The sequence below is a fragment of the Pseudorca crassidens genome, chromosome 5, assembly GCF_039906515.1.
Source record: "Pseudorca crassidens isolate mPseCra1 chromosome 5, mPseCra1.hap1, whole genome shotgun sequence".
In the NCBI taxonomy this organism is placed as follows: Eukaryota; Metazoa; Chordata; class Mammalia; order Artiodactyla; family Delphinidae; genus Pseudorca; species Pseudorca crassidens.
This window is the reverse complement of record NC_090300.1, coordinates 58410863-58435123: the sequence shown is the minus strand read 5'-3', so window position 1 is coordinate 58435123 and position 24261 is coordinate 58410863. Positions and strand designations below refer to the sequence as shown.

Sequence of the window (24261 nt, the reverse complement as noted above, 5' to 3'; positions counted from 1 at the left end):
TAAAGGTAGTAAAAAAAATCACATAAAGCAAACATAAATATCACAAGAAAAAAGCAGTAAAATTAACTAATATTATAATACTTAGTTAAGGAATGAATAAAATAAAATGATGTAAAATGTATCATCAAAAATATAAAATGTGTGTGTGTGGTGGGTGGAAGTAAAAAGACAAAATTTTGGAATGTGTTCAAATTTAAGTAGCTACCAACTTAAAACAGGCAACACTCAAAAATGTTATATGTGAACCTCACAGAAACCACAAGGAAAAAATATATAGTAAATACACAAAGGAAAACAAGAAAGAAATCTAACTATAACACTAAAGAAAACCACCAATACACAAGGAAAGAGATAAAAAGAAAGAGAAAAAAACATAAAACAACAAAATGGCAATAAGTACATACCCATCAATAATTACTTTAAATGTAAATAAACTAAAGCAGCCAATCAAAAGACAGAGTGTCAGAATGGATAAAAAACAAGACCCATTTATTTACCGCCTATAAGAGACTCATTTCATAAGAAAAGACACACACAGAGAGAAAGTGAAGGAATGGAAAAATATATTCCATGCAAATGGAAATGAAAAGAAAGCTGGAGTAGCTATACTCATATTAGACAAAAATAGACTTTAAAACAAAGACTGTAAGAAAAGACAAAGAAGAGTATTACATGATGATAAACAGGTCAATCCAGCAGGAAGATACAACATTTATAAATGTATATGCACCCAACAGAGGAGCACCAAGATATAAAAGCAAATATTAATGGACTTAAAAGGAGAATTTGAAAGCAATGCAATAATAGTAGGGGACTTTAACACCCTACTTACATCAGTGGATACACCATCCAGACAAAAAAATCAATAAGGAAACATCAAATTTAAACAACACATTGGACCAGAGGGACTTAATAGCTATAGAGCATTCCATCCAAAAGCAGGAGAATATGCATTCTTCTTAAGTACACATGAAACATTTTCCTGGATAGATCACATGTTAGGTCGCAAAATGAGTCTCAATAAATTCAAGAAAAATCTTCTCCAACCACAATGGTATGAAACTAGAAATCTTTCATGAGAAAAAAAAAAAAAACACAAAAATGTGGAGATTAAAAATATGTTACTGAACAACCAAGGGGTCTTTGGAGAAATCAAAAAAATACCTACAGACAAATGAAAACAGAAATATGACATAACCAAATCTATGGGATGCAGCAAAAATTGTTCTAAGAGGGAAGTTCATAATAATGAAACAACAACAAAAAAATCCCAAATAAACAATCTAACTTTACACCTAAAGGATCTAGAAAAAGAAGAATGAGTGAAGACCACAATTAGCAGAAGGAAGGGAATAATAAAGATCAGATGGAAATAAATGAAAGCGAGACTAAAAAAAAATAGGAAAGATAAATGAAACTAAGAGCTGGTAATTTGAAATGATAAATTCAACAAAACTTTAGCTAGACTAACCAAGAGAAAAAGAGAGGACTCAAATAAATAAAATCATACATGAAAGAGAAGTTACAAATGTAACCACATAAATATGAAGGATCAAATGAGACTACTACAAATAATTATATGCCAACAGTGTGACAACCTAAAAGAAATGGATAAATTCCTAGAAACATAAAATCTTCCAAGACTGAATCATGAAGAAATAGAAAATCTGAACAGAGCAATTACTAGTAAGGAGATTGAAACAGGAATCAAAAATCTCACAACAAACAAAAGCCGAGGACAAGATGGCTTCACTGGCAAACTCTACAAAACACCCAAAGAAGATTTAATACCTATTCTTCTCTCAAAGTTAACACAAAATGTTCACAGATGACTTAATACTTTTCTTCCAAAAAAATTGAGGACTAGGGAAACCTTCCAAAGCACTTTACAAAGCCAGCATTACCCTGATATTAAAACCAGACAAGGACACCACAAAAAAAGAAATTTGCATGCCACTATCACTAATAACCACAGATACAAACCTCAATGAACTATTTGCAAATAAAATCCAACAATACATTAAAAATTGTACATCATGATCAAGTGTGATTTATTCCAGGGAAGTAAGGATGATTCAACATCTATAAAACAATCCATGTGATACATCCCATTAACAAAATGAAGGATCAAAATCATATGATCATCTCAACAGATGCAGAAAAAGCATTTGACAAAATACAACCCTCATTGAACTGTCAATAAAGTGGGTATAGAGGGAATATACCTCAACATAGTAAAGGCCATATATGACAATTTCACAGATAATAACATACTCAATGATGAAAAACTGACAGCTTTTCCTCTAAAATCAGGAATAAGACAAGGATGCCCACTCTTGCCACTTTTATTCAACATAGTATTGAAACTCCTAGCCACAGCAATTAGGCAAGAAAAGAAAGAAAAGACACTCAAATCTGGACACAGAAATAAAACTGTCACTATTTGCAGATGACATTATATTATATATAGAAAACCCTGAATACCCCACCAAAAAGATGTGAGAACTAATAAATAAATTCAGTAAAGCTACAGGATACAAAATCAATATACAGAAATCTGTGACATTTCTATACACTAATAACAAACTATCAGAAAGAGAAGTTAACAATCCCATTTACAATTACATCAAAAGAATAAAATAACTAGGAATAAATTTAACCAAGTAGGTGAAGTATTTGCACACTGAAAACTGTAAGACACTGATGAAACAAAAAGACATATAAATGAAAAAATATTCTGTGCTCATGGATTGGAATAATTAATATTGTTAAGACATCCATATTACATAAAGCAATCTACAGCTTCAATGCAATTTCTATCAAAATTCCAATGACTTATTTCACAGAAATAGAACAAATAATTTTAAAATTTCCATGAAACACAAAAAACCCTGAATAGCCAAAACAAACTTGAGAAAGAAGGACAAAACTGGAGGTATCATGCATCCTGATTTCGAACTATACTACCAAGCTATGGCAGTCAAAATAGTACGGTACTGGCACAAAAACATACACAGACATCAGTGGAACAAAACTGAGAACCTAGAAATAAACCCATACATATATGGACAATTAAGTTACAACAAAGGAGCAAAGAACATACAATGGGGAAAGGATAGTCTCTTTCATAAATGGTGTTGGGAAAACTGAACACCCACATGCAGAAGAATGAAACTAGACCACTTCTTACACCATACACAAAAATTAACTCAAAATGCATTAAGGATTTGAATGTAAGACCTGAAACCATACAATTCCTTAGAGAAAATGTTGGTGGTAATCTCATTGACATCAGTCTTAACAATATTTTTTTGTGGATCTGACTCTAAAAGCAAAGGAAACAAAAGCAAAAATAAACAAATGGGACAATGTTAAACTAAAAAGATACTGCATGTGAAGGAAACCATCATCAAAATGAAAAGGCAACCTACTGAATGAGAGAAGATTTTTGCAAACTGTATATCTGACAAGGGGTTAATATCAAAAATATATAAAGGACCCATACAACACAACAATAAAAAAACTAAACAAACCAATTCAAAAAATGGGCAGAGAGTCTGAATAGACATTTTTCCAAAGAAGACGTACATAATATTAGAGGATGCTGGGATAAAGATATAAGGATTCTATACATACTATATTTGCAACATTTTTGTGAGTTGAAATTGTTTTGAAATAAAAAATTAAATTAATTTTAAAAAAAATCATTCTGAGATTCTCAAGACACTGACCAGCACTTTGCTAGATATGACTGAATTCTACTTTTATTAAATGACCTGAACCAAAAATATATAAAGAGTAACTGTTGCCAATGGGGCAACTTACCACTTAAGCAGAGTATTCATAAAGTATCTGCTTTTCAGTAGCATTGCAGACCATTGATTTACCATACAGAGTTAGCTGCCATGTACAACCTCCTGATGCTGAGGCATTACAACCCAAGGCAATTAGAGCATTTGCAAATGAGAGAGTTCAACTGATATTTTTGGTGATGCCTAAGAATTGTAGGTGGATACCTACTAATTTTAATTTCAAAATTGTAATTAAGAGAGAGCGGACTGTACAAAGTACAGATTCTTACATGGATTATTAAAGGGGTACTTTAAAAGACAAAGCAGTACTCAGTAGACCAACGAAATTCATAAATTATAGTCATATTTGACTGAGTTTACTTCCTTCTTGGAAAAAGTTATTAATTGATTGGTAATGTTAATATATATAAAGGACAGTTAGACTTAGGTAAGATATTATTAGTCTTTTGTAATATCTTGTTGAAAACAAGGAAAAATATTGATGGAACACATGGATAATTACATGAACTTTTTGTTAGCTTAATTCCTGACTGAAGTATCATGGTTAATGGGTTAATATCACAATGGAAGGAGGTCCAAAGAGCTTTTCCTCTGCCAAGTCTGTTTAAAAAGAATATTTGTCAATGACACATTAGACTGAGAATCAATGGTACAGTGATCACCTGCCAAAATCACAGTTGTTTTTATCTTTGCCACATGATTCCCACTATAATGAACACAGCTTGCTGGGAAAGAAAAGGATGTTTGATGCAAAATGACCATGTCTATGCTGGCAGTGGCTAGACAAACCAATGAGATCCCTTCTTTTGGGGAGCCAGACAATTTGATTGTGTCAACTCCATTCCTTTCCAGCATCATTTCCCAATGTTTTAGTCACCTGACTTGAGCATGTGTACCCCTCGACTCTGGACTTAAAGTTGTAACAACTCCAAAGCAGCAGACATTTCATACTTCTAGGTATGTGCACGTGCTTTCCACCTACATAGAGTACTCGTCCCACATGGTGTTAATTTATCTTGTCAGTCAATCAATAATAACACATAAAATGTTTTCTCTTGTTATTGAGACAAAAATGTATTGCAGGCTTTTTAGCAAGTTTTATTCCAACAAATGGGTAGTCTACAATTTTGGGAAGATAAAACATTCACTTTTAAAAATATGGAGTGCTAAGAATTCTTCAACTTTACTATCCTTTGATTACTTTAGGTAGAGTGTACTTATAAATTACAACCTTGTAGTGTTTACAAGAATAATAAAAGATTAATAATGAACTTACCAATACTTGGATAACCAGGTGTAGACGGGTCTCCTCCTGGATTCAGTGACACCGTAAAGGTATCATAGCTAAGAGTTGCAGTCTTTGGTAAATCACAAGGATCAATATACAGAAGAACACCTCCAAATCCAGCCTTTTCCAATAAGGAAAGCTAAAAGAGGAGAACAAATTATTAAAAATGTCCTCATATACATTTTTAGTTCATATATGGACACTTCATAAATGTCACTACAATTAGATGACTCCTTTTTCTGTTATTGTTTTCTTTTAAAATAAGTCGAAACTTCTGATTTTCTCATTATCAAAGCCCAGACAGAGAGTTATCCTACTGGCCTCTTCCTTTTTCCTCTGTTCAACAATATTTAAGCTGCATTCTTATAATGTTTATATTTGATTTCAGTTGTCTGCATTTGGAATTTCTTCATTTTTTAATTGTCCAAGTAGATTTGGAAGTTTTCACTTTCATGAGATTAACAAAAAATCTACCACAGACAAAGTTCCATTGTAAAAGGAGAGCTGTTCTGACCATTATTATATTCTTCCCTAGAGCAGAAGACATCCAACAGCATTTTGATTTATTTTCTCCAAGGCTGAGACTGCCACACCAGTTGTTAAAATGTTGAAATCTTTCACGTGGTTTGGCAAACAGCCACTGTCCTGAAGCTCCTGAGGGCCCCCACTAGTCACTCTGGTCTCTGCCCTGGATGTCCCAGTCAGACCTCTAAGATAGAGCAACTAATGGGTATATACACAACAAAGTAGTGGGCCTCCTTCTAAATGGCCAGTTCCTGCTTTGTCTCTGTCATTAAATACTTTGAAAATATCCCAATTACCTCTATGAACATACTTAATGCAAAGGTTCCGCTCTGTTCTTAAGTACACAATAGAGAAGTATGATGGGGCAGATGAACTTGACATCCCAGGTTCTCTTTGTTTTAACTTATTAAATTAATTTTGGTGGGTAAAGATCTTATTCATCTTAGTGTGACTTACATGATTGATATAAGTCACAATCTTGATATCAAGTATGCTATGTTAATTGCATCTTTTCAACTCCTTTAAAACTGTTCTGTTTCCATTTTTAAACAAGTAATGAACAAGTATGGATTTTTATAATAAGAAAAAAAAAACACCAAACACTGAGAACCTAAGCTAAGTATAATGGACTCACATGTATACCTTCTATAAGAAACCACTCTGATCAGACTTCTTTTTTTTCCCCATCAATGTCTTAATGAAGATAGGGAAAAAATTCAGGGGGAGAGGAGGAATGAGAGACAGAAAAAGAGAGAAAATAATATGTGAATAAAGGGCGAGATTTAAGACTGATGCTCCAAATGCAGGGCTGAAGTCCTTAGGGAGGATTTCTAATGTTTGGATGCTGAAATTGCTATTCTCAAAAAGAATGATCAATGGAATGATTTTCAATGTTCTGCTTACTATAGGAGAATATATCAAGAAAAAAAATGAACTTCTCTAGAAAGCAATTTTTTAAATATTAAAAATTTCTTTTTTTATTACTAAAGCAATTTGTGATCATTAGCGAGAAAGATATACATGTCAACAAAACAAAGCAAAACAAAAAAGCAAAAGGCAATCCCATTATCTTACCTGTCAAGAGGTTGCAAATGTTAACATGTTGGTGTTTCTAGATCCTTTTACTGGGGCTTATGCACATTCACACATATATTTACAAATAAATCTATGATAAATACTATTTTGCAATCTTTATTTTTCACTTAACAGTATATACTAAACATTTGTCCATGTGGATAAGTATACTTTTGTATCATTTTAATAGCTGTATACTGTGTATGAGTGATATAAATAATATTATATAAAAAGGCCATCAAATGTTATGTAACCAACCCCTGACTGTTAATCAAATTATTCAAAAATTTTTTTATATTACATTGGAACAAAATTCCTTATATCTAAATCATTGCACAAATATCTATTTTAATCAAGTGTAGTTTCACAGGTCGAATTTCTAAGTCAAAGTATTCCTGTTCTTATGATTTTCTTTTTGTAAACTAATTTCCATTTAGAAAAGCTATAAAAAGTTATATTCTTACCTGTAGTATATGTATTTGTTTCCCCTCATTATCACCAACATTGAATATTATTACTTTTCAAAAGATATTTGTCAATCTGGCCAAAACTTATTTCTCCAGAGATCTTTAATTATTAATGAAGTTAAATTTATTTTTGCTTGTGATTTTGGCAACTGTATATTTTCTTCTGAGAATTACCTGCTTGTGAAAAACTATTTTTACAATTCCTGGGCCATGTATCCATTTGTAACTATATAATGAGTGTTGCTGTTATGCAGGTAATATGCTGGTATTGGGATATGAAGGTAAGTAGGAGAAGGTCTTTGCTCTTAGGAAGTTGAGTTTACCAGTGGAATGACGAACAGTTTTCAACTTGAGTACTAACTCCAATTAACTGACAATGAACGGACGCCGGGAGAAGGATTGTGAGGCTAGATTCAGGTTCAGTGGAAAGTGAATCTATGAGAGATCACTGCTTTGGACAAAGAAAGGGAAGTGATAACCAACAAATTTTTTTTTTTTAATGTGCTGATACTGCTTTAGTGGAAGTCAAAATAGCTTCAAAAGTATCTTCTAAAAAGGTAAATATGATAATTTATTTAATGTTTATGAAACCTAGTGGTTAAATTTATCTTAGTCAAAAATAAAATGCTAAAGTTGCATATTTTGTCTCTTCTGATTATATTTGGAAATATGTTGAGATCCCTTTTATAAGGAATATGTACCATGATATGTTTCTATACCTAACGGCTGATAATGAAGCAATGTGGTTTAATAGAATACTATCTTTGGCCAGACTTGATTACCTCCCTACACCTCATAAGAGACAGCATTATATGCGAGATGACCCCCTCTTCCCATCCTCTGCCTATAACAGTTGGACCTGAGGTGGACACCTCTTCAACATTGTCAAATCTGGTTCCTGATGCCACCCCACACTGACCTTCATAGAGCTCTTAAATAAGTAGTTTAATTCAGTGACTCAATTTCAGGAATTGTCTATTGCCAATGACACTGGCAACAGAAGAAACTGCTTACATGACATCAAATTTTAAAAATGTTCCTTTGCATTGTTAACATTGCATTTTGAACTTGATGAGGTGGAGGTTGCCTAAAATGCTCAAAAGACCTTGTATTCTGGTGAGATTACATTTTTTAAAATACTTCCAAAGGTAAGCCAAGGCCAAAAGGATGAAACCAGCTGTCCTCGGGCTGTCTGATTGCAGACTGTCCCTGGGTACACAGGTGAAAGTTATTAGCTCTGCCTAGGACCTCTTACAGCTTGATACTTCGATTGACGATTATATTAGGGGTCTAATACATGAAAAGAGATGGCTAGTGTAAGGCCAGATTCCCTATATTAAACTTCAACTGTCCTTTGCTTCTCTTTCTCAAGTATATATCTGATAAGTTTGGGGTTCTTTGTCATACTTACCACCTTGTAAACTAAGACAACGTTTGATACAAGTAGGACCAATCAGGACTTGGAATGGAGACACCAAAAATGAGTCAGGCAGATGGTGTTGGGCCTGAGTGTTGTGTGCTCATGGAGAAGCAGGCCACAGCCACTGGCTAGTGTGGTGCACTGACCCACAAGGCTGTATTGCCCTGGAGGGGCACCATTTCCTAATTCACACAAAGCACCATATGAGCAACTGGCTTCTCTGTTCAGAATCAATTTTCTGACATGTGCAAACTAGTCTTTTCAGAATGTAGAAACCATGAGCCTTGCCAAGGAAAGTGGCAACTAAAAAGGAGTGGGAATTCAGAGGAAACAAAGATGAGAATGGGCAAGAGAGGGAATGGCACGTACAGACCTCAAGTCCAGCTGTGTGCCTTTCGCTTGTATTGGGTGAGATTCTCCTCCCTTTCTCTGAGGGTGCTTCGGTTATTTGCAAATAAATCAATCCATAACCAAGACAAATGAAAAAGCATGAGACATTTCATTTGATGGTACTGGATTTTGGTACCAACCCTGACACTAAATAGCTATGTGACAACTCATATAGTTTTTCCAGGTCTTTGTTTCACCATCCATAAAATGCAAGGATTGAACAACATTAGCCTCAAAGACCCATTCTGTTCTCAATTAAAAACACATGTAGTCTAATTCTATGATTTTAAAATTGTTTAAGGAGACATTTATTGTACTTTTAAATATACTGTCACACGTGAAATTTGCTTTTAAACTATTGGCAGGGATACCCTCCCCCAAAATAACATACTTTCTATGATTAATAAATATTTTTCAGGTAATTTTTATGATATGATTTCATATAATATATAGTATGAATATTTTAATTTTGCATTAAACTTCTGTTAGGGACAGAATATAGGGGAAACAAAAACACTTAGAATCTGTCCATTGAACCTATTCTGAGTTACTGAATTGATTCTTCCTTTTCAGTATAAATCAGTACTAATTTAAATATAGTACACTGTGAAGTGTTAATTTCATCTTTCAAAACTATTTTACAGTGTTTATACCCCAAAACATATATGACAATTGTAATAAATCACGCAGTTAAATGAATAATATTTCAATGCAGCTATCAACCTTCTGTCTAAATTGGAAATATTTCTACTCTACTCTAATAAGTACTTCAACTAATATTTTATTTCTAGGAGAGAAGTTAAATATTGCATAAATTTACTGACTATGTTTATTCAAAATGTCCACCAGTGATAATTACTAGTCTCCACATACCTAAGGATTGCTCCTCCTCTTCAAAAAAAATCATATTGTTTCCATGAACATAGGAACCATTAAACAAGCATCCTACTCACATGCCTCCCACCCTCTTTTGTTTAACTCAAAGAGCCACTAAGTGCTGAGCCAACATGATTCTTAAGTTTTTATGGGTGCTAAAATCTCAATAGGCATGAGGTATCTGAGATAGATGCTAGACTAGTAACCAAGAAATGGTCCTTAGTAACCCCGAGACACTTTTCTGTTTCTATACAGTCAGTCAACTCCCTTCAAGCTATGTCATGGCTTCACATCACCTGAAACACTTCTAATGCCCCCAGTCTCCAAAGTGAAATTTTATTAGTATTATTTTTTATCCTCAGTAATTAAAAAGGATTTGATGGATAACTTTAATAGCACTTGATTATGACCTGCTTGAAGACAGTAACCTTATACCTTCATTTTATATCCCTAGTGCCTAGTATAGTGCCTGGCAACAAATGATTTTTCTATTGTTGGGTTAATGAATAAACTAGTGTATGTACCAATGAATGAATGAATGAATGAAAAACGTATTGTATACAGGTACAAGTGTATTACATGAATGTTATTTTGCTCTACTGTTCAACTCCACTGGCTGGAAAACTTATTCAATAAATTCTTTTGTGACATCTTACATGTGTTCATTAGAACGTGAGATAAGTATTAAGCCAGCTTGTTTCTGAAATAAAAATAAACATGTTCAACTAAGTGTGTTGTCTTTTTATACTTCTGTAAAAATACATAATAAAATAGGTCTATTTTGTTTTGATTTTTGTTTTATTTTGTTTTGTATGATGTTTTGTTATCTAAGGATAGCGATAAAAAGCAGAAACTAGCCCCCAGGGATTTGAACATGTGGATTTGTCTTATTGACAGGGTCTTGGAGATAAAATGTCTTTGACCAAGAAATATGATCTCCTATTTCTTGCTGTGAACCATATTAATATATTTTTCCTTGTGTATAGTATATAAAGCTATCTGCTGCCAAATAACCACCTCTGAAATAAATGGTACTACCAATCCGTGGGCAGGACACAACAATCTTACTGAACAAACCTTACAAAATGAAAAGCTCCTTGGGAATTACTCATTCAGGGGTAGTAGTCTGGCACCTGAAAATGGTCCAACATAGGTTTATATTCCCATTGCCTTGGACAGAGAGCATATGTGAACTGGGTGGCTGCATGGTATTCAGATATTCAGGAAACAATCATTTAAAGAAAAATCAAAGCCAGGGACAGTAAAAGAGAAAGGACCCTTCTCTGATTCCTACCACTTAACTTCTGTACTTAACTGGCATCTACTCTTACTTTCAACCCAAATGCCTTTCCTATTCCAGGAGGATGCTGTTGCTATTGTCATTTAGACAATCCACTCCTTCAGTGTCCAACAAGGGAATACTGGCTGAATTCCACAGTTAGGCTCTAATCCATTTACAGATGCTCCCAAGTTGTTGACTCACCCTTTTGAACCCACTGAATGTGAGCCTTGCTCTTTATTTTCACTGGTCACAATGCAGGAGTTCCCTGAACTACCACCTGATATCAAGAACTAAAGGAGAAAGCTTGTGGTTTTCTCTGTAATCTAGTCTCATCAAAACATTGGCTCAGTATTAGAACCATTCCTCTGGCCTCCATAGCCTAGAAAAGTTTCCTGAGCCTTCATGTGGAAAACGAGAACAAATATAACGTAACGAGACAAATTTGATTTTACAGATAAAATTAAGGCCTATTGTTATGGGCTGAGTTGTGTCTACCTAAGATTCATAAGTTTAAGTCCTAACACCCAGCACACCTCAGAATGTGACTACATTTGAAAATAGGGCCTTTAAAGAGGTAACTAAGGTTAAATGAGGTCATATGGGTAGGCTCTAATCCAATGCAACTAGTGTCCTTATAAGAAGAGGGAAAGACATCAGAGGTCTGTGTACATACAGAAAAATCACATGAGAACACAGCAAGAAGGCAGCGATCAGCAAGCCAAGAAGAGAGGCCTCAGGAGAAACTGAACCTGTCAACACCTTCATCTTAAATTTTCAGCTTCCAGAACTATGAGAAAATAAATCTGTGTTTAAGCCACTCAGCCTGGAGTATTTTGTTATAGAAGCCCTAACAAATTAATACATTCATATATGATAAATATCTGTCAAACTTTATATAAAGATTCAGGAAAATCATGTGATTAGAATCTAGGTCTTCTGAGCCATCTTCAGGCCAAATCAAGTATTAATTGTACATCTACTATAAACCAGATACTGTCTCACAAGTTATTTGCTGATTTTTATTCAAAGCATTTGATATAAGTCATTTCAATTCCCATTATATAGTTGCTGAAATTGTGATTAAGGAAGGTGAAGAGCTTGACCTGGGGTCAGAGCTAATAAGTGGTAATGCCAGGGATCAAACAAGAGTTTTCTGAATTCAAGCCTAGTGATCTTTCCACCAAAGCACACCTTTTCTTTAAATTATACATCCATCCTTTACAAAGACAAATAGACTAGCCAAAGGGTGAATTTATAAAACACATCAGATGCTTCTTGCTGTGATCTGCTTTCTGAGAAGATACTAAAATCAATACTGTGTGAATTGTATGACTGTTTATTTAGAATGCTAAGAAGACCTGGATTTTTACAAAGTGCCATAATGGGAATTAATATGTATTAAAACAACAGAATGTGGACATTTTAGATTGAAGATTCATGGCTATAATAACAGAAAAATAAAAATACACTTTTAAAAACCATGAACTAACATTTCATAGTACATTCTTACTCACTTAAATTAAATAGTTCTGGAACATGTGAAAAATAAAAACATTGAACACATAATATGTGATCATTTCTTAAGCAGATATTTTGACTTCAGGGCTCAAATTTTATGTTGTTCTTTCTTCTTGAAATTGTTTTCCTTATTAATAGGTTTGTTGTTTGGTCCTTTAATTATGTATTGTATCATTAGGATGCCATTAAAGAGATTTGTAAGATTCCTGTTTGCTTTGTTATATTTTGTTATATTTTGGAAGTAAACTCATCTTTCTTTGTCAAAAAAAAAAAGACTATTATGGTGAGGAATATTCACTGTAATCAGACTGAGTATATCTGAAGCATAATCACAACATTCTTTTTTTATTTCACTGAACACCTTTACTTGGATTTTAAATTGCTTTACTTGATGTATCCAAAGTTATTTAAATAATTATAGTAAGATTAATAAGAAGCAATGACCCTCTGCTTTTGTAAAGAAAAAACCTGAAGTTATTCAGAAAGTTAAGCCTGTTGTCAGAGTTCTAAAAAGAGTCCTCAACTTTTATCACTAGATTACAGGGGAGGGAAAGAAGGAGGGAAGAAGGGAGGGAAGGAAAGAAGGAAGGGAGGAAGGGAGGGAGGGAGGGAAGGTGTCCTATTTTATAAGGTATTCTCATGCATATATTTTTGTGCTTTAAACTAATATCTCATTGTGGCCTATGGGATTATTCTTATTTCACAAATGAAGTAATCATGGGATAAAGATGATTTTATCAAGATCACATAGTTAATCACAGATTTCAGACTAAACGAATGTGTCCTCATAGTTTATTTTCCTGTGCTTCTCCCATTAAACCATATTGCTTTCAAATAATGAAAAAAATTGTGACTCTGCATTTTTTTGTTTTTTAAAGTTCATATTACATATTTGACAGCCTTTGCAATGTCTGCTGCATGGAAGAAGTCTATTAAAAAAAACATCTTTTCAAATATGATGTTATTTTTCCAACTGTAGCTTCAAAATATTGAGGAGAATGCTATAATTTATTTTCCCATTCCTCATTTTTCCTATCCATTGTGGATCCACCTATGCAGTATAGATCCATTGCTCCAGGTTCTAGGTTGAGAATACAATGACAGAGTAGGGACCAGCAAGCATTAACCTAAATCGTTTTATTTTTAGTGAGAGGAAACACAGTGGCCTGGGGTATTTTCCTCTGCATAGGTGGTTCATGAACTGAAAACACTAAAGGGTATTTGTCCTTATCAATTTCTCTAACATGATTTCATTACTGAAAGCGAATATTAAGAAAAAAATATACAATTGTTACTAGTAAATATGTTGCTGATATTACCAACTGCGTGTACATCTCTTTCCCTTTGTAGACGTACTGTTGCTTTTCATGTTCAAAAGGAATGGAAAAGAATACTAACACTATATATATTTAGAAATGAAGTCATAAAGACATAAGCTTCTGACTTACAAACTTAATATTTTTTGTGCTTATATATGTAAATATATGAGAGAGGAAGAGACAGGCAGTGGAGAAAGAGAGCATAGTCTCACATAACCACATGCATGAATCTCTGAGATTATGCAATTTTCTAGTTGAATAACAAGATCAAGAAAAAAGTTAGAGCACTTCACATCATTTAGTCTTTGAAAATGTACTATTTTTTAAAAAATTTAATATATGCTACAAATGCTCTTAACTAAGAGCATATTTAACTAAAGCCATAATGAATAGAGATAAATCCATGTATAATACATAATAAAGATAAAATATTTCTACAAGTGAATCTATATACAAAACAGAAACAGACTCAGACATAAAAAACAAACTTATGGTTACCAAAGGGGAGTGTGGGGGGGGGGGGAAGGGACAAATTAGGAGTATGTGATTGACAGATATGAACTATACATAAAATAGATAAGCAAGAAGGATTTACTGCATAGCACAGGGAATTATATTCAACATCTTGTAATAAACTATAATGGAAGGTAATAAAAAAACTTAATCATTATGTTGTATGCCTGGAACTAACACAATACTGTAAATCAACTATACTTCAATAAAAAATAAAATATTTCTAAAGATATCTCAGAAATTATTATGTTTACTGACAATCTTCTGATGTTTCAATGTGCTGATATTAATCACTATTTAATATTCTTATTTCTACTGCCTACAAAATTGCTTCTTTAACAGAAATATTAAACAGACCTCCCAATTTTCTTACACATAAAAAGAAAAAAAAAACATTGGTGACTAGATGTATGTATGACATTCAATCTTTTCTAAATTTACAGCATTATGACTCATCATATAAAATTTTTAAAAACAAGTCAACTTCTGGGAGTGTCATTCTTTAGCTAAAAATTTTATATGTATTTTCTCCAAGGTGGGTGGATGTGGAAGAGACACACAGGAGAAAATTAAATGAATATTAACATAAAAAAGACTATGTCAAATTACTTTTAAAAATTTACCATGGTAAAACTTCTAATCTTGCACTACCTGCAAGTGTTACATGATATCTGAAGCTGTTAGGAATACATCTGAATTTATTGATTTATTGTTCTGTAGCTTGGTTTGTAAGCAACATGGTGGATGAAAAGAATAGCAAGTCTTGAAGTGGACCAGCCATTAGGTGACGGATGCTGGGCATGCCACAGCCACAAAGTTCAATTTTCTCATCCATAAAAAGAGATGACATTTGCCCCGCCAATCACACAAAATGACTGGTAGATTCAAAGGAGGTAATATGTCTGAAGGATTTTGAGAGTGTAAAATGCTACATAATGTGTGAGGGTTTTTATTTTCTTTTGTTTTTCAAGGGAATGATAAGGAAGAAGAGAAGGTAGAGAATGAAGAAGGTTGATAATTGAGGGAATGCAATTTCTTTGCAATTGTCTGTGGTTAGAGAATGGTATCAGGGAAAAAACAAAAACAACTAGTTAATCTGAAACAAAAATTTTTCTTGACATAAAAATGATGAAATTTCATGAATTTACTTCCAAAAGTAAATATTCATATAACTTTAAAATACTCCTCCACTGTCTATCACTTATTACCAGGCTGTTTTTTGTATGTTAGATTGGAGGAACCATGAATAAAAAAATCCTAAAATACTCCAAGTCATAATTTTTTTTCCAAACTGCAGTAGGCTTTTAAAATTTTTATAATCCTATTACTTAAAATAGTAGCTTACAGCTTTAAAAATTAGGATAATGATTATTACATTTTCCTTACCTATCAAGGAAACATTATTTTTGTTATCCTGTTATTTTTTTCTCCATTAAAAAAAAAGGCAGTCTACTTCACAGAGACAATTTCTCAACCTCTCCTGAAATTAATTCATTTAATTATTCAAAACCTAAGATTTTAGTCAGGCATAGGATTTGTAACCAGATGTGAACAGCTGAAGGATGTTCTTACTCCAGGACAAGGTAAAGGATTACACATACATGGACATGGATTCTTTGTAGCTTCTTTTAGGAAGCAAACCTGATGCATACGTCTTGCAGATAATTTAATCAGAATAGAAATAACTTCCATGTTATCCTTTCTAACGTCATTAATTAGAAAGATTTATACTTGTCAAACAAGGGTCAGAGTGCACATCTCTTGTCCATGCAGTTTATAGATCACCATTTGCTGTCTTTGCAATTCTGTCTGGCAGAAATTGACAATGTCTTCTTACAGTGCAAATCCATCAGGGGTCACAGCCAGAGTTTCCATTTCCCTGGCCCTGGAAAGGCTTTTGATTTTCTTGAGAATCACTACTCCCTTTTGGGTAAAGAAAACATTATCTATATATTCAGTCAGATTTCAGATATTTTTAAAATAGATATCAAAGGTGCATCTGACTCTGAGTTACCTTTCAAAAACTATAATAACTGTTAAATCAACCTGTTACATTTTTCATTATCTTATATACGATATCTTATCTAAGAGTATAGTTCAAAGTGTTATTTCAATCGACTGTATCCCAGGTGACTGAGGTAACTATTGCAAACTTCCCCACTTCTTTCTCTCTCTTTTAGTACTATATTAAGATAAAATGATGGGCAGAGAACATGTCCAGTTTAATGCCTGAGTGCATGGAAAAAAACAAAGTTACTTTGGATGCAGTGTTCTCAACTAGCTCCAACATGATGAACAGCATTAAAATACCACTGAACAAAAAGACACAGAAAAGAAACAGGTGTGGAAAACTGGGAGAGAAAAAAACATTATCACACTGGCCTTATGGTTCATTGCTTCTTTCCACATGGGTTCATCACAAGGGAACTTAAGTCTCTCTTCTCTCGTGAATGTTTTCCTATAGAGAAATATCTATCCCATATGAATACACCTATATTTTATTGAAGCAATACTTAAGCAAAAGTGATTTTTTAAGCCAACAAATCTACCTTCCTAGGCATTTCTAGAACCTTTACAAGCTATTGTGCACATCAAATAGGAGTAAATAATTACTTTGTTTTCTCTTTTAATTGAATAAGTTTTGCTCATGTTGTGATAACAGATTTATTTGAAAGTGAATGTAATTTGTTATAGAAAGCAGCTTTTATAAATGGAAACTTCTACAACAGAATATGGTGAGATGTTTAAATATTAACCAGACATACTGCTCACTGTCTGCACTAAATTTCAGAAACTTACTACAAATTAAGTACATACTTTATTGCTGGATCTTGCTTACCAGTGGTAAGAAATCCACAATGTTTAATTCTAATTAAAAATGAAATTGAACTTCAATTCCCTGAAAACAAGGGCTGATCAGACTCAATAAGCTTTACTTAATTGAATTGCTCATAGACAAAGAAAAAAATGCTTACATTGTTAGCGAAATATATGCTTCCAAATCTTTTGCAATTCTATTATATTTTCTAATGTTCACAGCTGATTATATCCCATATATATGTTTCAAACTATTTAAGAGTCCAGGAATATACCACTTACCTTTATCTTTAGTATTCACATCTTCTATATGTATACTTACTAGGGCTGCACTGTAAATTACATAGTTAAACATTTTTTCTTTAATTTTCAAAGAGATATAAAGAAAACTATTATTCTTCATTATATTTCTTAAATTGGATTAGTATTTTTAAAAAGGATTTTCCCAAATGCCTGACTAATATTATTTAATTATCACAACCACCACAGGAGACTTTTGAGATTACTCTCATTATTTTTATTATTTGTATTTGATTTTTGTTTCTTCAGCTTAAGAAAACTGTTTCTCTGTGAGGTGTTGTGATTTTTCCTATGGTTATGAAGCTTGTAATAGTGAAAATAATAACAGTGTTTTTAAACTAATAGGAAAACTGAAAAAATAAACTGAACATGAATGAAAAGTATACTGGTGAGCAATAGCAGAGCAAATGATTCCTTACTCCCCTCTCTTTGTGTTTTCAATTGTTTGAGATCACAATGGTCCCAACATATCTAAGCCCAGAAATGAAATGGCTTTATCTTCAGAAACAGTGTTCTTTGGATATGAGGTTGGATTAAGGAGCAATGATTCTAAAATAGTCCTAGACAATAACTCTATGTAGCTCTGGACATCTATGTAAGAAGAGACATTGCAAAAATTGGAATTGCCCAGCAGTGAAATAAACATGAAGACTTCATCAAGAGATAGAGTTTATGACGGAGAAATGTCCATGTGTCAAGGAACTCATAGAAGTCACAGTGGCACTGAGCAGAAGTTTATCTAAATCCATTTCTCTAAGAGTACGTGCCTTGTACAAGTCAAATAAATAAGACAAATGTGATACTACATGATAATATTTTGAAACAGGTGTATGCAAAATAGTATCACTGTCATAATTAATACTGCAGTATAATTTTTATTAGAAGATCTCAAAAATGTTTAAGAGAATAAAAAAATGTGTTCATGTAATAAAGATGGATGAACACATTAAATCAGAAAATAGAAAAATAAAGTAAGATAAACAATGAACATTAAGGTAGAAGAAAAAATTAAACATAAATTTTTACCCTGAAAGGAAACAAATGAATTATCAGACACTAAATCAGATGTTTGAATTGAATCAAAGGGAATAATAACCTAGCAATATGTTTTTCTTTTTTCTTTTTTTTTCTTTTACAAGAAACTTTCTTGAAACAAGACAAGGTTGGAAAAAAGAAGATAATCAAATAGACATCTGGCCAACTAAAAAAGGCAGAAGAGGCAAATTCATATAAAACATCTAAAATTAAAAGCAATTTTAATTAAGATTTGGAAACGTGTATTTCTTTAACATTGTAAGCTTTTTTATTTGTTTATGAGAAATTCAATTACTTTGTTTCAGAAATAAATTAAGTAAATTAAAGAATAAAAAAATACACTATAGAATGATAAAAATATCAAAGAAATAAATAAAGGATATGGCATAAATTTGAATGCACTAAACAACATAATGGCAAAATAAAAATACAGTATAAGACATGCAAGATAGAACCCTACAAACAGAATTATATGAGAGATCTACCTCTTTCAGAAATGAAAAAATTCCAAAAGCCAAATATGTATGAATATACAGGAATTAAATAATTAATTACTGTAGAGAATTGCATTTCTCATAGAGCACACATCTACCCACCAATAATCATTTACATGAACTTTGTCAGAAAGAAAACCTTTTAAAAATTCTAAAAGCTAGACTTTTATTCACCATATATTTACCATACTCCAATCAATTTGAAACTAATAGTAAAACCATGAACAAAATTAATTTATTCCCAAATAACTATGGATCAGAGAGCAAGTGAAAAGCATCTGGAGCACAATAAAAAGTAGAAAACATAATAATGAAACTATTGGGATACAGTGGAAATTACATTCAGCAAAAAATTTATAGTTTATATGGTTTATCTAGGAACTTAGTTCTCATCTTAATAAATTAGAAGAAAAAACACAGGGAGGACCTTCAAGATGGCGGAGGAGTAATACGTGGAGATCACCTTCCCCCCCCACAAATACATCAAAAATACACCTACATGTGCAATAACTCCTACAGGACACCTACTGAATGCTGGCAGAAGACCTCAGACTCCCCAAAAGGCAAGAAATTCCCCACGTACCTGGGTAGGGCAAAAGAAAACAGAAAAAACAGAGAAAAAAGAATAGGGATGGGACCTGCACCTCTGCGAGGAGCTGTGAAGGAGGAAACGTTTCCAAACACTATGAAGCCACTTCACTGGTGGAGATGGGGGGGTGGATGGGGGGGGAAGTTTCAGAGCCATGGAGGAGAGCGCAGCAACAGGGGTGCAGACAGCAAAGCAGCAAAGCAGAGAGATTCCCACACAGAGGATCAGTATCGACCAGCAGTCACCAGCCTGAGACCTTGTCTGCTCATCCACCAGGGCAGGTGGGGGCTGGGAGCTGAGGCTCGGGTCAGACCCCAGGGAGAGGACTGGGGTTGGCTGTGTGAACACAGCCTGAGGGGCCTAGTGCGCCACACCTACCCGGGAGGGAGTATGGGGGAAATCTGGAACTGTCTAAGGCTCAATAAACCATTGTTTCAGGGTGCACAAGGAAAGGAGATTCACTGCCTAAACGAGCTTCATAGATGGGAGAGAGCTGCGGCTATAAGCTCAGACACCAGAGATGGGCATAAAATGCTAATGCTGCTGCTGCAGCCACCAAGAAGCCTGTGTGAAAGCACAGGTCACTATCCACACCTCCCTTCCCAGGAGTCTGTGCAGCCCGCCACTGCCAGGGTCCCATGATCCATGGACAACTTTCCCAGGAGAACACACGGTGTGCCTCACGCTGTTGCAACGTCATGCCAGCCTCTGCCACCGCAGGCTCGCCCCACATTCCATACCCCTCCCACCCCTGGCCTCAGTGAGCCAGAGCCCCCTAATCAGCCACTCCTTTAACCCCCTCCTGTCTGGGCAAAGGACAGATGCCAGAGAGTGACTTACATGTAAGTAATGTGGCTGACAGGCTCTTGGTACTCCAGCTGGGAGTCAGGCCTGTGCCTCTGAGATGGGAGAGCCGAGTTCAGGACACTGGACCACCAGAGACCTCCTGGCCCCATGTAATATCAATCAGTGAGAGCTCTCCCAGAGATCTGGTCTCATTGAAAAGACTGACAGTTAAAACATGACAACCTAAAACAAATGTGACGCAGCAATAGCAGTTCTACGAGGGAAGTTTATAACAATACAATCCTGCCTGAAGAAATATCTCAAATAAACAACCTAACGTTACACCTAAAGCAATTATAGTAGGAAGAAAAAAAACAACCCAAACTTAACAGAAGGAAAGAAATCATAAAAATAAGATCAGAAAAAAATGAAAAATAAATGAAGGAAATGATAGCAAAGATCAATAAAACTAAAAGCTGGTTTTTTAAGAAGATATACAAAATTGCTAAACAATTAGCCAGACTCATCAAGAAAAAAAGGGAGAACTCAAATCAACAGAATTAGAAATAAAAAAGGAGAAGTAACAACTGACACTGCAGAAATACAAAGGATCAAGAGTGATTATTACAAGCAACTCAATGCCAATAAAATGAACAACCTAGAAGAAATGAACAAATTCTTAGAAAAGCACAACCTTCCAAGACTGAACCAGGAAGAAATAGAAAATATAAACAGACCAATCACAAGTAATGAAATTGAAACTGTGATTAAAAATCTTCCAACAAACAAAAGCCCAGGAAGAGATGGCTTCACAGGCTATTTCTACCAAATATTTAGAGAAGAGCTAACACCTATCCTTCTCAAACTCTTCCAAAATATAGCAGAGGGAGGAACACGCCCAAACTCATTCTATGAGGCCACCATCACCCTGACACCAAACCAGACAAAGATGTCACAAAAAAAATAAAACTACAGGCCAGCATTTCTGATGAACATAGATGCAAAAATCCTCAAGAAAATTCTAGCAAACAGAACCCAACAGCACATTAAAAGGATCATACACCATGATCAAGTGAGATTTTTCCCAGGAATGCAAGGATTCTTCACTATACACAAATCAATCAAGGTGATACAACGTATTAACAAATTGAAGGAGAAAAACCATATGATCGTCTCAATAGATGCAGAAAAAGCTTTCGATGAAATTCAACACCCATTTATGATAAAAATCCTCCAGAAAGTAGGCATAAAGGGAACTTAACTAAACATAATAGAGACCATATATGACAAACACACAGCCAACATCGTTCTCAATGTTGAAAAACTGAAACCATTTCCACTAAGATCAGGAACAAGACAAGCTTGCCCACTCACACCACTATTTTTTAAATAGTTTTGGATGTTTTAGTCACAACAATCAGAGAAGAAAAAGAAATAAAAGGAATCCAAATAGGAAAAGAAGCAGTAAAACTGTCACTCTTTGCAGATGACCTGATACTATCCATAAAGAATCCTAAAGATGCCACCAGAAAAATACTAGAGCTAACCAATGAATTTGGTAAAGTAGCAGGATACAAATTAAAGCACAGAAATCTCTTGCATTCCTACACACTAATGATGAAAAATCTGAAAGAGAAATTAAGGAAACACTCCCATTTACCACTGCAAAATAAAGAATAAAATACCTAGGAATAAACCTACCTAAGGAGGCAAAAGACCTGTGTGCAGAAAACTATAAGACACTGATGAAAGAAATTAAAGATGATACAAACAGATGGAGAAATATAGTATGTTCTTGGATTAGAAAAATCAACATTGTGAGAATGACCATATTACCCAAAGCAATCTACAGATTCAACGCAATCCTTATCAAACTACCAATGGCATTTTTTACAGAACTAGAACAAAAAAATTCACAATTTGTATAGAAACACAAAAGACCCCGAATAGCCAAAGCGATCTTGAGAAAGAAAAATGGAGCTGGAGGAATCAGGCTCCCTGACTTCAGACTGTACTACAAAGCTATGGTAATCAAGACAGTATGGTACTGGCACAAAAACAGTAATATAGATCAATGGAACAACATAGAAAGTCCTGAAATAAACCCACACACATATGGTCACCTTATCTTTGACAAAGGAGGTAAGAATATACCATGCAGAAAAGAGAGCCTCTTCAATAAGTGGTACTGGGAAATCTGGACAGCTACATGTAAAAGCATGAAATTAGAACACTCCCTAACACCATACACAAAAATAAACTCAAAATGGATTAAAGTCCTAAATGTAAGGCCAGACACTCTAAAACTCTCAGAATAAAACATAGGCACAACTGTCTGCTATAAATCACAGCAAGACCCTTTTTGACCCACCTCATACAGAAATGGAAATAAAAACAGAAATAAACAAATGGGAACTAATGGAACTTAAAAGCTTTTGCACAGCAAAGGAAACCATAAATAAGACAAAAAGACAACCTTCAGAACGGGAGAAAATATTTGCAAACGAAACAACTGACAAAGGATTAATCTCCAAAATATGCTAGCAGTTCTTGCAGCTCAATGTCAATAAAACAAACAACCCTGTCCAAAAATGGGCAGTAGACCTAAATAGACATTTCTCCAAAGAAGATATGCAGATTGCCAACAAACTCATCAAAGGATGCTCAACATCACTAATCATTAGAGAACTGCAAATCAAACTACAATGAGGTATCACGTCACACGAGTCAGAATGGCCATCATTAAAAAATCTACAAACAATAAATGCTGGAGAGTGTGTGGAGAAAAGGGAACCCTCTTGCACTGTTGGTGGGAACATAAATTCATACAGCCACTATGGAGAACAGTATGGAGGTTCCTTACAAAACTAACAATAGAACTACCATATGACCCAACAATCCCACTACTGGGCAAATACCATGAGAAAACCATAATTCAAAAAAAGAGTCATGTGGGCTTCCCTGGTGGTCCAGTGGTTAAGAATCCGCCTGCCAATGCAGGGGACACAGATTTGAGCCCTGGTCTGGGAAGATCCCACATGCCGTGGAGCAACTAAGCCCGTGCACCACAACTACTGAGCCTGCACTCTAGAGCCCATGAGCCACAACTACTGAGCCCATGCGCCACAACTACTGAAGCCCGTATGCCTAGAACCTGTGCTCCACAGCAAGAGAAGCCACCGCAATGAGAAGCCCGTGCACCACAATTAAGAGTAGCCCCCGCTCGCCACACTAGAGAAAGCCTGCATGCAGCAACCAAGACCCAACGCAGCCAAAAATAATAAATAAATAAAATTTAAAACAAAAAGAGTCATGAACCACAATGTTCATTGCAGCACTATTTATAGTAGCCAGGACATGGAAGCAACCTAGGTGCCCATCAACTGATGAATGGATAAAGAAGATGTGGCACATGTATACAATGGAATATTACTCAGCCATAAAAGAAATGAAATTGAGTTATTTTTAGTGATGTGGATGGACCTAGAGTCTGTCATACAGAGTGAAGTAAGTCAGAAAGAGATAAAAAATACCATATGCTATTACATATATATGGAATCTAAAAATAAAGAAAAAAAAGGTTATGAAGAACCTAGGGGCAGGACAGGAATAAAGACACAGGCATAGAGAATGGACTTGAGGACACGGGGAGGGGGGGAAGGGTAAGCTGGGATGAAGTGAGAGAGTGGCATGGACATATATACACTACCAAATGTAAAATAGATAGCTAGTGGGAAGCAGCTGCATAGCACAGGG

The 24261-nt window shown here is 34.5% G+C and overlaps 1 protein-coding gene across 1 annotated transcript in view; it reads right to left on the bottom strand.

The window, feature by feature from the left end:
- The window catches only part of NAALADL2 (N-acetylated alpha-linked acidic dipeptidase like 2), a 913415-nt gene that overhangs the window by 553395 nt on the left and 335759 nt on the right, over nt 1–24261 (bottom strand). The window contains exon 5 of the mRNA XM_067738075.1: nt 5089–5239. Coding sequence (XP_067594176.1) covers nt 5089–5239 — 151 coding nt within the window. The remainder of the gene's footprint in view (nt 1–5088; nt 5240–24261) is intronic.